The sequence below is a fragment of the Aedes albopictus genome, chromosome 3 (assembly GCF_035046485.1).
Source record: "Aedes albopictus strain Foshan chromosome 3, AalbF5, whole genome shotgun sequence".
NCBI lineage: Eukaryota > Metazoa > Arthropoda > Insecta > Diptera > Culicidae > Aedes > Aedes albopictus.
Genome location: NC_085138.1, coordinates 117,628,446 through 117,643,756, shown reverse-complemented (window position 1 = coordinate 117,643,756; position 15,311 = coordinate 117,628,446). Strand labels below are relative to the sequence as shown.

The 15,311-nt window shown below is 38.7% G+C and overlaps 1 protein-coding gene across 1 annotated transcript in view; it reads left to right on the top strand.

The window, feature by feature from the left end:
- LOC109433389 (odorant receptor coreceptor) overlaps positions 1-9,648 on the top strand; it is a 79,078-nt gene extending 69,430 nt beyond the window's left edge. The window contains exons 8-9 of the mRNA XM_029877254.2: positions 9,012-9,167; positions 9,352-9,648. Of these exons, the coding sequence (XP_029733114.1) occupies positions 9,012-9,167; positions 9,352-9,402 (207 nt within the window). The 3' untranslated portion in view covers positions 9,403-9,648. The remainder of the gene's footprint in view (positions 1-9,011; positions 9,168-9,351) is intronic.
- Positions 9,649-15,311: the final 5,663 nt, after the last annotated feature.

Sequence of the window (15,311 nt, the reverse complement as noted above, 5' to 3'; positions counted from 1 at the left end):
TTCTTCCAGGAGATTATGAGGAATTCTTCCGGATTTTCCCGGATATTCCCGTCGGCGTTCCCCGGAAATTCCTCCAGGAGTTCCCCGGAAATTCCTCCAGGAGTTCCCCGGGAATTCCTCAAGGAGTGTTCCGTAAATTCCTCCAGGGATTCCCCCGAGAAATCATCCAGAAATAATCAGGTTCTTCTTCCAGGAAACCCTCAATAAAACTTCCGGGAGTTCCCCGGGAATGCCTCCAGAAGTTCCCCGTTAATTCCATCAGGTGTTTGCCGGGAATATACCCAGGAGTTCCCCGTGAATTCTTGTAGGAGTTCCCCGGGATATCCTGCAGAAATTCCCCAATGAGTTTCCAAGAAATTCCTCTAGGAGTTTCCCACGAACTCATCTAAAATTACCTCGGGAATTCCACCAGAAGTTCACCAATAATTCCACCAGGAATTTTCCAGGAGTTCCTCTGAAATTCCCGTGCAAATCTTCCAAAATTCCTGGAGGGATTCCTGCAAGAATCCCCGAAGGAATTTATGTAGCAATCATCAGAGCATTTTCTGGAGCAAATCTCTAGAAATTCCTTCTGAGATTTCTCCAATAATTCCTCCGGAGATTCCTCCAAAAAATCCTCCGAAGATTCCTTCGGGAATTCTTTCGGAGATTCCTCCGGAAATTATTCCAGACATTTCCAGAATTTCGGAAGAATCTCCGGAGGAATTTTTGGAGCAATTTCTGGAGGAATCTCCGGAGGAATCCCTGAATGGATACCTGGAGGAATCTTCGGAGGAATTTCTGGAGGAATCTTTGGAGGAATCTTTGAAGGAATTATTGGAGAAATTTCACTGATCCCACTCCTGGTGTAATCTTAAAATGGCTAGTTTCCTGGAGTAATACCAGAAGAAACTATAGGAGAAACCCAAAAATTTACTTCTAGAGGAGATCTAGAAGGAGGTTCTGGAGAAATCCCGGAAGAAGTTGCTGGTGGAAGGATTTTCTCTGCGAAATCCCTTCGCGAAAGAATCCTTCGTGAATCTTTATAAAATTTCCCGTGAAGCTTTGTCCCAGTATTTCTTTAACAAATCCATAAAGTAACCGCCAGAGTCCCAGCAGAATTCCTTCGATCGTAGTCCGAACGCCAAAATTGCAGAATTTTTAATTAGTATCTAACCTTAGTTCTCTCTGTAATACCATTAAAAGTTCCCACAGAATTCCAGCGCAATGTCTCTAATCAGTATTTTCCTTGGAAAGCTTCACAACTCCGTTGGAAGCCCGCCCAAAAGTTTTAAATTGAACCATTTTTCCTACACGCGTGCGAAAAAGTACATTTAAATTTCAATAACATTTCCTGAGGAAACGAACGAAATTTCTCTAATGTCGTTTTCGTTTTTGTGGCGGGGCTACACCGCTTCGTGCTACACTTTTCACTACAAAAACGAACATTTTCGGTGCAGTTGCATTGGTGTGCGTGAATAAAAACCAACATATTTACATCTTTGCAAACGTTGATTGGTGGACACGGTGGACACCCGCTACACTCTCAAATTTTTGAGTGCTGCACTATCTTGAGCGGTGCAGAAAAAGTGCTACACCGGTGCAGCATGAAAATCAAAAACGAACACTTTCGATGCAAAAGTGCTACACCGGTGTAGCACCACCGCAAAAACGAAAACGACATAAGTCCAAATCGTAAACAACCTACTTCTTACAGCATCGTTTCGTTAAAATGCTGTCAGTTAAACAAATGTCAAAATTACTTACGGAAAAAGGTGAAATTTAACTTGAGCGCTCTACTTGGCAACAGGAAACTTAGCTTTTAGTTGAAATACCAGACCTATCACGCCAAATTTTCCTTTCACTGATACTGTGAAAAGTATCATGGAATTCCCAGGAATTTCCCTATAAGCCAAAGCGGAAAATGCCTGCGAGTATTTTGCCTGACTTCGAAAGGCATTTATATTACCACAATAGGAAAATTGATTATAATTGGGAAACACTTAAAAAAAAATATATTCACAAATATATAGAAATATAAAAAAAAACTATAAAAACACACAAACATAGGGGGCCTATTTTGAGCACTTGGCGCTTCAAATTCGTCAATTTTGTACCAGTTGATGCAGCGAGATGCACACAAATACAAAATGTACAAAATGCAAAGGGAACAAAATAGGTTCATCTGTTAAAATGGTCCCAGACCCTATTTGTTCTAAATTCTGTACCATTTTTTTAGTACCGAGGCATAGGGAAATTACTCTCGTTCACCTAGTTCCCAAACAATATCTAGGGGCATCCATGGGGAGGGGTTTGAAGGGGTTTTGATTTCATTAGTTTCCTTTCAGGGGCAATTCTGAAGGGTCTGAGTTCTAGGGAACTCTGAACGTTCTCAAATGCCACTGAAAACCTTTCTAAAACCCTTAAACTTAGACCCGCTGAAATGCCTCTGGAAACTCCCTGAACCCTGCTGCGCCTTTGAAACCCCCTGAAATCTCTTGAGACTCCTCAAAAATTTCAAGAAACGCGCTGAAATTTTTTGAGATGTCCTAGAGAAACCTGACGCCCCCTGAAATGCTTCTGGAAATCCCCTAAAATCTAATAATTTCCTGTAAAACGCCTTAATAACTACATATAAAGCGCCTGATATTTCTTTCTACTCCTTAGACACCCTGAAATGTCTTGAAATGCACTTGAAACGCCCTAGACCCCCTAGAGGAAGAGCAAAACGAACGGCGGGTGGTGTTCGCCGCTGCAAAAGCCGCGCTGAAGATCGAGATAAAAGCAAGCAAAAAGGCCTGCTTTGAGGGTCTCTGTCAAAGTGCCAATGCGAATTCGTGGGGTGACGCCTACAGGATCGTTATGACCAAGACGAGAGGTGTGATGGCTCCTACAGAGCAATCTCCAGAGATGCTGGAGGGGATCATCGAGGGGCTTTTTCCGCGTCATGATCCTAGTCCTTGGCCTCCTTTCGTAGGACAGCCGGGGACTGGGGCTGGCGATGAGGAGAGGGTCACCGATGTGGAACATGCGGGGATACCAAAGTCCCTTAGCGTAGGTAAAGCCCCAGGTCCGGACGGAGTTCGGTAGGTATTGCAGAGGCTCCCGAGATGTTCAGGTCGGCTATGCAGATATGCCTGGACGAGGGAGTTTTCCCAGAAGCTTGGAAGAGGCAGAGCCTGGTACTATTGCCAAAGGCTGGGAAACCACCCGGAGACCCGTCGGCATATAGACCAAAATGCATGATAGATACGGCGGGGCTCGAAAAGATAATCTTCAATAGAATTTTGAGGTTCACCGAGGGCGAAAATGGTCTTTCGAGTAACCAGTACGGCTTCCGGAAGGGGAGGTCCACCGTAAACGCTATCTTGTCGGTTACAAAAACCGCCGAGAAAGCACTCGAGCCTAAGAGGAGGGGAATTCGTTTCTGTGCGGTAGTGACTCTGGATGTAAGGAATGCGTCCAATAGCGCCAGCTGGTGCCTGCTATTGCCGATGCGCTCTTGCATCTGGGGATACCGGAGTACCTGTACAAGATTCTCGAAAGTTACTTTCAGAATCGAGTACATACTAGTTTACGACACGGAGGTGGGTCGGAAGTGCTTTCACACAACCTCAGGAGTCCCGCAAGGTTCAATCCTGGGTCCGGTGTTATGGAATGTCATGTACGACGAGGTGTTGAGGTTAGAGTACCCAGAGGGAGTGGAGATTGACGGATTTGCCGACGACATTACGCTCGAAGTCTACGGTGAAACGATCGAGGAGGTGAAGTTGACTACCGACACTCGATCAAGGTTGTGGAGGCGTGGATGCGGTCCAGGAAACTGGAGCTGGCTCACCACAAGACTGAGGTGACGGTTGTTAACGACCGGAAGTCGGAGCAGCAGGCGAAGATCAGTGTAGGTGCACTATCCTGTCAAAGCGCTTAAACACTTGGGCGTGATGATCGACGATAAGCTTACCTTAGGTATAGCCACGTCAACTATGCCTGTAAAAGAGCCTCCACAACTATCGCAGCACTGTCCCGGATGATGTCCAATAGCTCTGCGGTGTACGCCAGTAAGCGCAAGCTTCTGGCTAGTGCTACTACATCCATACTTAGGTATGGCGGCCCGGCGTGGGGCACTGCGCTAAGTACTGAATGCTACCGACGGAAGCTGTAAAGTACTTACAGGCTTATGTGTCTGAGGGTTGCTAGCGCGTACCGTACCGTGTCACACGACGCTCTTTGCGTCATTACTGCCTGCTGCCTATCAGCATTCTTATCAGTGAGGACATGGAGTGCTTCGAAATGCGCGGCACAAGAGGCATACGCAGGACTGTCAGGATGGCCTCTATGGTCAAATGGCAGCGCGCGTGGGACAGTTCCACCAAAGGAAGGTGGACCCATATGTTGATACCGAGGGTAGATAGTTGGATTAATAGGCGCCATGGGGAAGTTACATTCCACCAGACACAGGTCCTTACAGGTCATGGTTGTTTCCGACAGTATCTACACCGTTTCGGGCATGTGGATTCTCCCGAATGCCCAGTGTGCAATGGTTTAGAGAAAACGGCGGAACACGTTTTGTTCGTGTGCCCGCGTTTTCGCACAATGCGTGACCGCATGCTTGCCACATGCGGGGAGGACACAACTCCGGATAACTTGGTCCAGAGAATGTGTAGGGATGAGATTAGCTGGAATGCCGTTTCAACGGCTATCACCCATATCATCTGGGAGCTACAGAGGTGGTGGCGCGTGGACTCGGAGAATGGCTAGTCCAGATGCAGTACAAGAGATGGTCCAGGGGTTCGAAGTCGGCTTCGTAGGTCATACCGGTGCCCTGCGGTCGAGATCGACCCTTATAACGATTAAGTGGCCGCGGAGAGGAAGTCCCGGTAGTGGTGCTGTCGTGACGTCAGCCTACTGGGTTGGATCTGAGCCCGCGGTTGGAAAGGGGTCCCCGGCAAGGGTCGGGGTAGGTGAGACCCTGCTGTCTGCAACCTACGGATGCATCTGATAGGGCCTGAAGGGTAGTGATACCCTTCCTTTGCGGACAGGTCAGATCGGGTTGCATGCGGGCATCAGTTCTTGATGTCCGCTCAGCAGTAGGGCGCGGGCGGGGTTGACCCTGCCCGCCTTCCGAGGACAAAGGGAGTGGCGAGGAACACTCGGGAAACTGGCTAAGCGCCAGCATGCTACCGTGATGGACTCTCCAGAGCGAGTCATCGATGATCGTTGCTGCTAGGCTACGGCAGCTAACCTTGAGGGTGCGATATGCACTAGCCCCTCTCTGAAACAATACCTTCTTGGTGGTTCCGGAGAGACGTAGGGTTTGGCGACCATAGGAATGTGTTCTGGTGGGTCGAGGAGAGAGTAGCTCTGGCTTCTACTAGTGTTGTAGAAGACGGCCTTAACCCCACACTACCCTAACCTTCCTGTTAGGGTGTCTGATGAGCAGATTTATCCCCCTATGGTTTAGAAGGAAAAAGAAAAAAAAGACCCCTCCTTGAAACGTGTCTGAAACTCTCTGCAACCCCTCTTAAAATTCCATAGCATCTTTAAAATCCTCTAAAACTCCTTGAAGGCCGCTGAAAGCCCTTGAAAACCCTTGAAACCCTTTGAAAATCTCATTGAATTCCCTTAATCTCCTCAAACGCCCATCAAACCTTTGGAAACGCCCCTGTTGTACCATAAAACCTCTCAAAACACATTTGAAACCCTCTGAAAGTCATGACATTAAGCAGCACTGACTGAGATTGTTTGCAGCATGCCTACACAAATTTCTTCAGTGCTTGCAATCTACATACCTACTTTTAGTGTCTTGGTAATCGCTAGCATCAAACTGTGTTAAAAACGCCGTTTCTATTCCTTCAGTCTTCATAGCACAGTCAGTGTTTTTATATCATATCACGTCTTCAAGTTATACACTTAGTGAACTTAGCATGAACATGTGCAGAGGATAACGTGGCAGACGCTATTCCTCCTACATAACGATAACTAACTCTCACACACTGAAGATACCTGTTAATCTCCCAAGGAGATATCTCTTTCTTTGCACAATGGGTCCAGAGTCATATTTACAAAGCCGAAAATTTGTGTGCGTAAACTTCCAGTTTTAAATACATGGTTTCTTTGGTAAATTTTATTCTTATGTTTGATTCTTTATATTTTATTTATTTTTAAATGATTTGCTCCTTTTAGAGATATGACTTATCAAAAGCAATTTTCGAAGAAAAAAGCAAATAAATTAAAATGAGAGATATAACATTAACCCTCTACTACCCAACCCCACCTTTAGACGGAGTATAGTTTGAGCATTTTTGTTATTTTTGTTTCGTGGAAAATCAAAACTTTTAAATTTTTGGCTAATATTTAGGACTGTTTTGTATGTCTCAAAATGGTTTTTGGTGTATTTTAAAGCGTATTTACATTTTTTTTAAATCATTGAAAAATTGATGTTTTAGTCACCTTTTAGAAGTCATTGTTTGTTTTGTGTTGAATCGCTACAATTAATATATTTTAAATTTTTCCCAAATCATTCTATCCTAGTTTTATAGTTTAAAGGAATTGAATACACTCTGAAATTATTTTCCTTAAAATTACACGGAAAATAAAATTTTCTATGAAAAAAAAATAAAATAAAAGTATTCCAACAATAATCATAAAATCTGAAAATGTTTTCATCTCAAAAAATCCGTACCCCAAATAGACTACCAGGAAAAATATAAAACTGTGGGGATGTTTTAAAAAAAAAATTGAAAAATCAAAAACTGAAATTCACGAAATCGAGAATTAAAAAGAATTATCTTCCAAAACATGTTTAAATCGATTTTAGATGACGGAAAATGATATTTAGATCAAAATCAAAAATTTGAGTATTAGAGGGTTAAGATTTTTACAAAAAAAATGTGTCGTTGACAGATCTAAAAGTGCTCGGAACAAAGTTTTTTGTCGAGAAACTTGCCAATTTAAAGTTATTAAAGAACCCTTAATATGAGGAATCACCCTAACATAAATCTTACAAACAAACAAAAAACATAAGTTAGGAACATTGTGTAAACGTATATAAAATTATTGAAAAGCAGATATATGGATCAGCTAAACTTGACGGACCACCCAAATAATGATGTGAAAAAAGGTGGAAAAAAAAAGAAAAAAAGTTCCTCAAAGAAATTATGTACCGTCAAAGCACCATTCACCGTGGATCTAAGAAGATTCGGGGCAAATAAAGGCTGTCATTTGACACCAGTTTTATAAACATTGTTGGTGTCGCTTTTAATTGCTTTCATTATAGGTTAAAATTAAAGCAATATCCACAGAAGTAGAAAATTTTTCACATAATTTGGTGATATAGTACAATTAGTAAAGGGTAGTAGGGTCGCCTAATTCCGTGGTAGGTCACCATTCACCGTGGTAGTAGGGACCCATTCACCGTGTATGAGAAATTTTGTTCTTCTTTGTTTAAAAATAACCCAGTCAATTGAATTTTCTTCGCTTATTTAAATTCATTTCAAATAATAACTTGCAAGATTTTATTAGAAAAACGAATGTTCATATTTTCGATTTTTTCTAGATATATGGGGCACGGTGAATGGAGACCATTGATTTTTAGGGTACCCATTTACCGTGCCTTTTTGTTTCAATTAAAAAGTACGAGTAATCGTACTTTCTTGTTAAACTTACGTCGGTAATGCAAAATACATACCTGATATGTGAATTTAATTGCTTTTTGGTGGAATAAAAACGTTACTACACTTAGTTTATCGCTTAAATCACCTTAGCGCAGTTTTCGTTTTTTCACTATCAATGCAGTGAACAAGCGGAAACCCGCTTCATGTAAACACACTTTAGTGTCAAAATGATACTTTTAAATGTTTCTAATGAGCGTTATGGCATTGTAACAATACATTAGTGTTATATTGGTGAAATTGAAGGGAAATTGTCATATCATTCAATCATAATATGGAAATAATTAAAAAATATTCGAAGGCACACGGTGAATGGAGCCCCCACGGTGAATGGCGCCTTGACGGTATTTAGAAATCATGTATTTAAAACTGGAATACTAACATTTTTGTCTTCGTAAATACGGCTTTGGACCCATTGTGCATTGGTTGCATGTATGAGTGAAGCTGATTTAGCGATACTGTAGCAGCAACTACGAATGGTCAATCAAGTTCAAGTTCTAGATAGTGTACATTTAGAATGTGCAATAAAAAAATGTTTTTTTTTTTTAATTTCACGTGGGAGCCTAATCCGTTATTAATTTTTCTTTGCCATCTGTTGAAAGAAACCATAAGCTTTTTGAAGCAGATTTAGAGATGCTTAAAAGATTTAGAAAAGATGAAATAGAAATGGCAACATTTTTTTGTATCAGTAAATGTTGAGCAATTTAGAAGTTCTCACAGCATCTATAGACAGTTCTCAAATTTCCACTATAACCTTTAGCTGAATACCTTATTAAAGTAGATTTTTTTCTCTAAATACGCTAAGATTCAAATTCATAAGTTTTTTTTTTCAGCAATCTTTCAATTTTATTCTACAATTAATCGAAATTCCGTCTATCTATAAATTAATCTTGGAAATTGATTCTTGAATAAATCCCGCAAAACAGATTGAGTTTTTGTTTTCGTGAAAAGCCAAACGGCAATCCATGTTTCTTGGAACAAACTGTTGGTGTTAATAATTGTGTTATGAATTTGAGTCTAAGCGTATTTAGAGAAAAAAAAATCTCCTTTAAAAGGTATACAGCTCTCAATTATAGTGGAAATTAGAGAACTGTCTCTAGATGCTGTGAGAGCTTTTAGATTGCTCAACATTTACTGGTACAAGAAAATGTTGCAATTTCTAATAATTTTAACTTTTCTAAATCTTCTTAAGAACTCTAAATTTATTTATTTCTATATTTTTTTAATCTCATTTAGAAAGCTTAAGGTTTCTTTCGACAGTTATGTACTTTTTACATAGATGTTTTTTTTATTGCAACGGTCGCAAATACTTACTTTCACTAACAACTTGATTGCACTCTTTTCCCCCTGCTGATAACACAGAGCTCGTCGGTGATGGAGGCAGCCTACTCGTGCCACTGGTACGACGGTTCCGAGGAGGCCAAAACTTTCGTGCAAATCGTTTGCCAACAGTGCCAGAAAGCGATGACCATATCGGGGGCCAAGTTTTTCACCGTATCGTTGGATCTGTTCGCATCGGTGAGTTGTGGTGATGGTGTGCTTTTTCGGGTTTTCATCTTGCGGTTTCGTTTTTCGATGGTTCGATGGAGGAAAATTAGCGCTGGTGATAAAATCGATACGTTCGACGACGACCGAAGAAGAAAGCCACCGAAATGGAGTCAACTATAATTAATTATTTGTTCGCATTTCTTTTCTTTTCCAGGTTCTGGGAGCTGTCGTCACCTACTTCATGGTGTTGGTGCAGTTGAAATAAATTGGTTTTTATGGGTATGATGGAAGCAATACGGTACTATTTTTGATACTAATGCAAGCAAACGGCGATACATGACATGACATCGTTTTTTGTATATAGATTTAAGGAAAAAACTTATCAGTACAAGACAAATTAGACTAGATCCTCCCTCGTATCATTACGCATGGGAAGGCAAATGATGTTGATATTGAATATTTTAGTAAGCATTTATAACCTAGCTAATGTAGACGCTCAAGATGAAAGCAATTGATGTGATTGTTATACATGTTTGAAAGAATTCCATACATATTTTGTTAAGCGTGTTTCTTTTCTCAAATACAACATTATTGTGTAAATCAGTCATTACACGATAAATACGCAGCTGTACAAGTCATGCAGAGGAATTTGGGACACGATTGCTGTTCTTCCATAATTCTGCAAACTGACGTAAGCGCCATTTAAAATGTCGATATTTTTTGGTATATTATATATAACATCTGGTGCAAAAAATAACACTGTGGTATGCCTGCTGTATTAGAATGCAAGATCTAGCCGTAATCTATCATCTATTGAAAGAAACTTAGAGTATGAGCATGAGTTTTATGCATAATAACCAAAAAATGGGCCAAAACTATCAATGTCGCTTACGTCACTTTGCAGAATTACGGCAGTGTTACTCTCCAGGTTTTTTTTTTGTGATAACGTCCTGACGCATTATATACGATGGATAAATTATTATTTATCATATAAAGCTTGTAGTTAATAACTATAGAGTTGAAAGGCTGGCTATTTCCATTTTGCGGTAATACGCCAGGACAAAAAATGTGTCACAGAGCTTTGAACTTCAACACTGATTTTTTGGATATAGGGGTCAATATGACCCAGACTGGCACGCTGATCGTGCACTACACCATCGTGGTTGAAATAAAAGTAGGCGTGGAGCGCAGCAGTCACTATTCAGAAATTGATAGCCTCCACCTCTATGCATTTTGATGATTGAAAAAAAAAATGGATTCCAAACTACTAGTGCACCGCTATGCAAAACAACAATTAATCCACCTAGCGTGAAGGTCTTGGTTACTGAAATAGGTGTGCATCGGAAATTGCATATTAACAATGTGGTTCACCATTGCACACTGGGCCACGAGCGGGATCTAGCAAGTAAAAACCTCTAGCGCTTTGGGAGCACATTTTTTTGAGTTGGTGTCTTCTGAGACTTGTATTAATTTTACCTGTACTTTTATGTGGTGAAGAAATTTAGTTGGTAATTTTGCCGCATAGGTGGCGCTGCGATACTAACTTTTTTGTCTTACGTCCTAGAGGTTTCCTGTCTTCTGCAAAGTTGTAGAACGTGCAAAAATAAGTGCCGAAGACACTAAAGTTGTGTGACTTCAAATAACAAAGTTATATTAAAAATAGTTAGTAGTAGTGAAAATCACGTTTTCATGACTATTTTGAATGTTTATCGCAAATTTATCAATTTTAACTCTTCACACGTGTTAATCAAAGTAGCCTGTGTCTGATGATACCAACTTTACAATTTTTCGGGATCTTTAAAATGGTTTTTTGGGCAAAATGGTAAAAATTACTATGATTTTTACTGGCAGTTTTTTTTTCAAAAAGCTGCAAATTTCGGCTAAATTTGATGCTTGCTTCAAAATATACCACTCAAGATCTATTAAATCTGAAAGTTTGACGGAGGTATAATTCGGTGTTTTTGAGATATCTCGTTTTAAAATAATGATGTTTTTAAATCTGAATTATTTTGAAATAGAAGCAATTCTTTATCCCGGAGTTTTTTTTTGTCTGTAATAACGAGATTTTTAACTCTATGCTAGTTCATCTCGGGATATTCCGGAGTTGTCCTGCCAGTAGATACTCGTGGATAACTTTTACATTAAGTGTTTTATGTTTACCCAACGCCCTGAACACTCTACATTAACTTTTTGTGTTCTATTGTTTTGTGCTTCAATTTGTTGAATCAACAGTGCTCATATATTTATTGGTATATTGAAAGAAAGAAATTATAATGGTTTTTGGCCCTGTGTGAGCGACTCACGCAAGTGCGAAGTTTCGTAATACCAATCCGTGTGGTCAATAATGATTTTCAGTTACCTCAACGTACATACGAAAAAATGAATGAATTATTGGTTATATTATAAAAAATATCTTCAGCTCAAGATGAGATTTGAATTCACGACTCTTATACAAGTGCTTTACTTACTAAGTCACAGTGTCAATTAATGACATGACAATTAATGATAAGCTAAGTTTTTTTCATAACTTCATCAATTTCCATCTAAACATATGTAGGTTGAGTTAACTGAAAATCATTATTGATTCCACGGATTGGTTTATCGAAACTTTGCACTAACGTAAGTCGCTCACACAGGATCGAAGAGCATTATATATTTTTTTTTCTTTCAATAGACTAATACATATATGGGCGTTGTCGATTCAATACAATGATGCGCAAGACAATTGAACACAAAACGTCAATTTGAAGTAATTAAGGCGATGGGTAAACATAAAACTTTTTATTTAAAAGTGATACGTGAGGATCTAATGACAGGGCAACTCCGGAATAAAGAATTGCATCTCTTTCAAAACATTTTAGATATAAAAACATCAACATTTTAAAACAAGATATCCCAAAAACACCAAAATATACCTCCGGCAAACCTTCAGATTTAATAGATCTTGAGTGGTATATTTTGTTCATTTATTTATTTATTTATTTATTTATTTATTTATTTATTGACGTCAATCAGAAGTAGACCGTTTCGTTACATTTTAAACCTAAGCTTATTATATATTGTTTTTACTTAAACTAATTTATATTACGATTTAACATAAATTGTTTTTTCAGTTCTGTTTTTGTCATTGTAAAGTCTATGGTTTGGCAATGTTTATTGTATATAGACATAATTCGGTTTAAAGGGCCAAATTTTGCGTAATCATTATGATGATGGTTGGTGGAAAAAATGCTACGTTTCCGTAGTGGTCTAGAAGAAGCATAAAAGTTTAATTTTGATAAAAGTTCCATCGAGTCGATACGCTGCGAAACCATATCATTAACAAACGATAACATTGCAAATTCTCGGCGTTGCTTAAGTGTTTGAATATTAATGAGCATACATCGTGCTTCATAGGATGGGAGAGGCAACCTTGTCCAGCCTAGTTTGCGGAGTGCAAAAAGTAAAAACTGTTTTTGAATTGATTCTATGCGTGTTTCATGTGTTACCAAACTATACTACAGTATTCTAAAATTGAACGCACATAGGCGATATATAACGTTTTTATAGTATATGGGTCATAAAAATTATAACTAAACCGTTTAATAAAACCCAACATGTTGTTTGCTCTATTGATAATTGTATTATAGTGGTCTATGAATGTTAGTTTGGAATCTAAAAACACTCCCAAATCTCTTATTCTTGTACATCTTTCCACAGATTGATTTCCTAGAAAAATTGTCCTATTGGATGTACTACGTTTTCTGCTTAACTCTATAGAGTTGCATTTTTTTACATTTAGTTGTAGTAGACTCTTGATGCACCAATCATAAAATATATTAATTTCATTTTGGAAAATGTTCACATCTTCATCGTTTAATATTTCTAAGTAGAGTTTCATGTCATCGGCATATATGAGGACTTTTACATGTTTAAGGATAAAGCAAATGTCGTTAACGTACAAAATGAACAGTAAAGGGCCTAAATGAGATCCTTGAGGAACTCCTGATGTAACTTGAATTGGTTTTGATTTTGCCCCTTTGAATTTAACAATTTGTTGTCTGCTAGTTAGATATGACTCTACCCATTTTAGAAGACTTCGTTCGAATCCAATTTTTTCTAATTTGAACAGTAACATTGGTATATCAATGCGGTCAAATGCTTTACTGAAGTCTGTGTAGAGGGCTTCTACGCGATTACCGTTATCCATTGCAGTTAAAGAATAATTTACGAATTCGAGTAAGTTTGTACATGTTGAGCGTCCTTTGAAAAACCCATGTTGATTATTAGTTATTCTGTTCTTCACCATATGAAATAAAGTTTTATTTACTATTGCTTCGAAAACTTTGGGAATGCAAGAGATAATAGCTATTCCACGATAATTACGTATGTCAGATTTCTTACCGCTTTTAAAAATAGGTACTAAGAAAGAGCTTTTCCATGTTTTCGGAAATACACCAGATTGCAGCGACATATTGAAAAGCCAAAATAACGGGATGGTTAGTTCCGCTGATAGAGATTTTAAAAAGACAGGTGGAATCCCGTCAGGACCTGCACTTTTAGAAACATCTAGACTTTTAAGTGTGTCCATAATGTCATGTACTTTAATTTGGGTCATTTGTATGTCTTTTGAAAATTCCGGAAGAAATGAAAAATATTCACGGTCCCGGTCCTCCTCCGAAAAAGTGGTGTAAACATCTTGAAAAAAAAGTAGCAAAGAGATTGCAAATTATTTCGGAGTTGTCGCCAGATTTTTCATCAAGATGCATTTCCGATGGAAAGTTGTCTGATTTCAATTTTGATTTTACATAATTAAAGAAGTTTTTTGGGCATGACTTTATTTCCCGTTCAGTTTTTGCATTGTAATCCTCAGATGCGATATCGATGGCGATGTTTAATTGATCACAAATATTCAAATAGTTAGTCAAATATTCATTACTTTTATGTTTTTTGTACGCTTTATGGGCTTTTTGCTTACGATTCTTTAGATTTTTAATTTCATTGGTAAACCAGATGGGATGTTTTGAGCTACGGTGCCGTCTTCTTTTTATTAAAGGTATTTCATCGTGTATTATTTCAAAAAGTATTTTGTAAAAAGTGTCAACGGCAGTTTCAACATTTTCTTCATTCCTCAAAATATGCTGCCAGTCTACTTGACTCATTTTTCTACTTATATTTTCGTAATTAGCTGATTGATAATCATGAACCTCTTCAAAATCACAATTTTCGGGTCTGTTGTGTTCATGGATGAATAAAGAATATTCAATTGCGGTATGATGAGATTCATTTTTCCATAAAGGTGTGAGTGATTCTATTACGCAAAAGTCTTCATCAGTGTTCGTCATTAAAAGATCCAAATAACAATTATTCTGGTTTTTCACATGGTTAATATAATTTAGACCCAAGCTTGCTGATGCCAAGTAGCCGAACATGAATCAGGTGTTTTTTTTTCGCTGTATCAAGTGAGAAAATATACCACTCGTACATATTTTTTTTCAATAAGGTTACCGACATATAAGTAAGGCACTGGAATCTGAAGAAACGGCTGATTCATTCTTGGCTTCTTTGGAAATCTGACGTAATAAATGAAATTTCATGGTTTTGAGAGAGTTTTACACAATTTTAACCCGGGAGCGGTCGCGTCGTGTACTGAGTACACGCACCATGAAAAAAGAACGCTTGCGGTACACAGCGTGTGCGTGGTGTCGCTGAGGGTGGCCAAATACGCGACTGCTCTAGGGTCAAGAAGCATTGTATGGAGATTTTTAATGGGAGGGAACACATCACTTGTGGTTTCATACCGCATTTTTCGCAGAGATTATTATTAATATTGACTTTTTGTTATAGGGAAATTCAGCACGAGGCTGGTTCATCCCGCTTTCCAGAGATAAAAAGAAGCTTCTTATCGAAACTGAATGCAAATGACTGCTTTTTAACAACATGGCGACAAGAATGCGATTATGATCGTTTTCCCACTCTTTTGGTCGATTTTTCAACTTCAAGCAAGTTGATCACTCCCTCAAATTTGTATCAAAATTTCAAACTGATTTTAAACTGATTTGTATCAAAATTTCACTGAAGCTTCTTGACAGGAGGAACAAATTCGGTAGGTAGCAGCGCTTGTGTAGCTTTAGTCTTGGAAATATTTACATGACCTAATTTGACAGCATGGGCTAACGAACAAATGCCAACCAA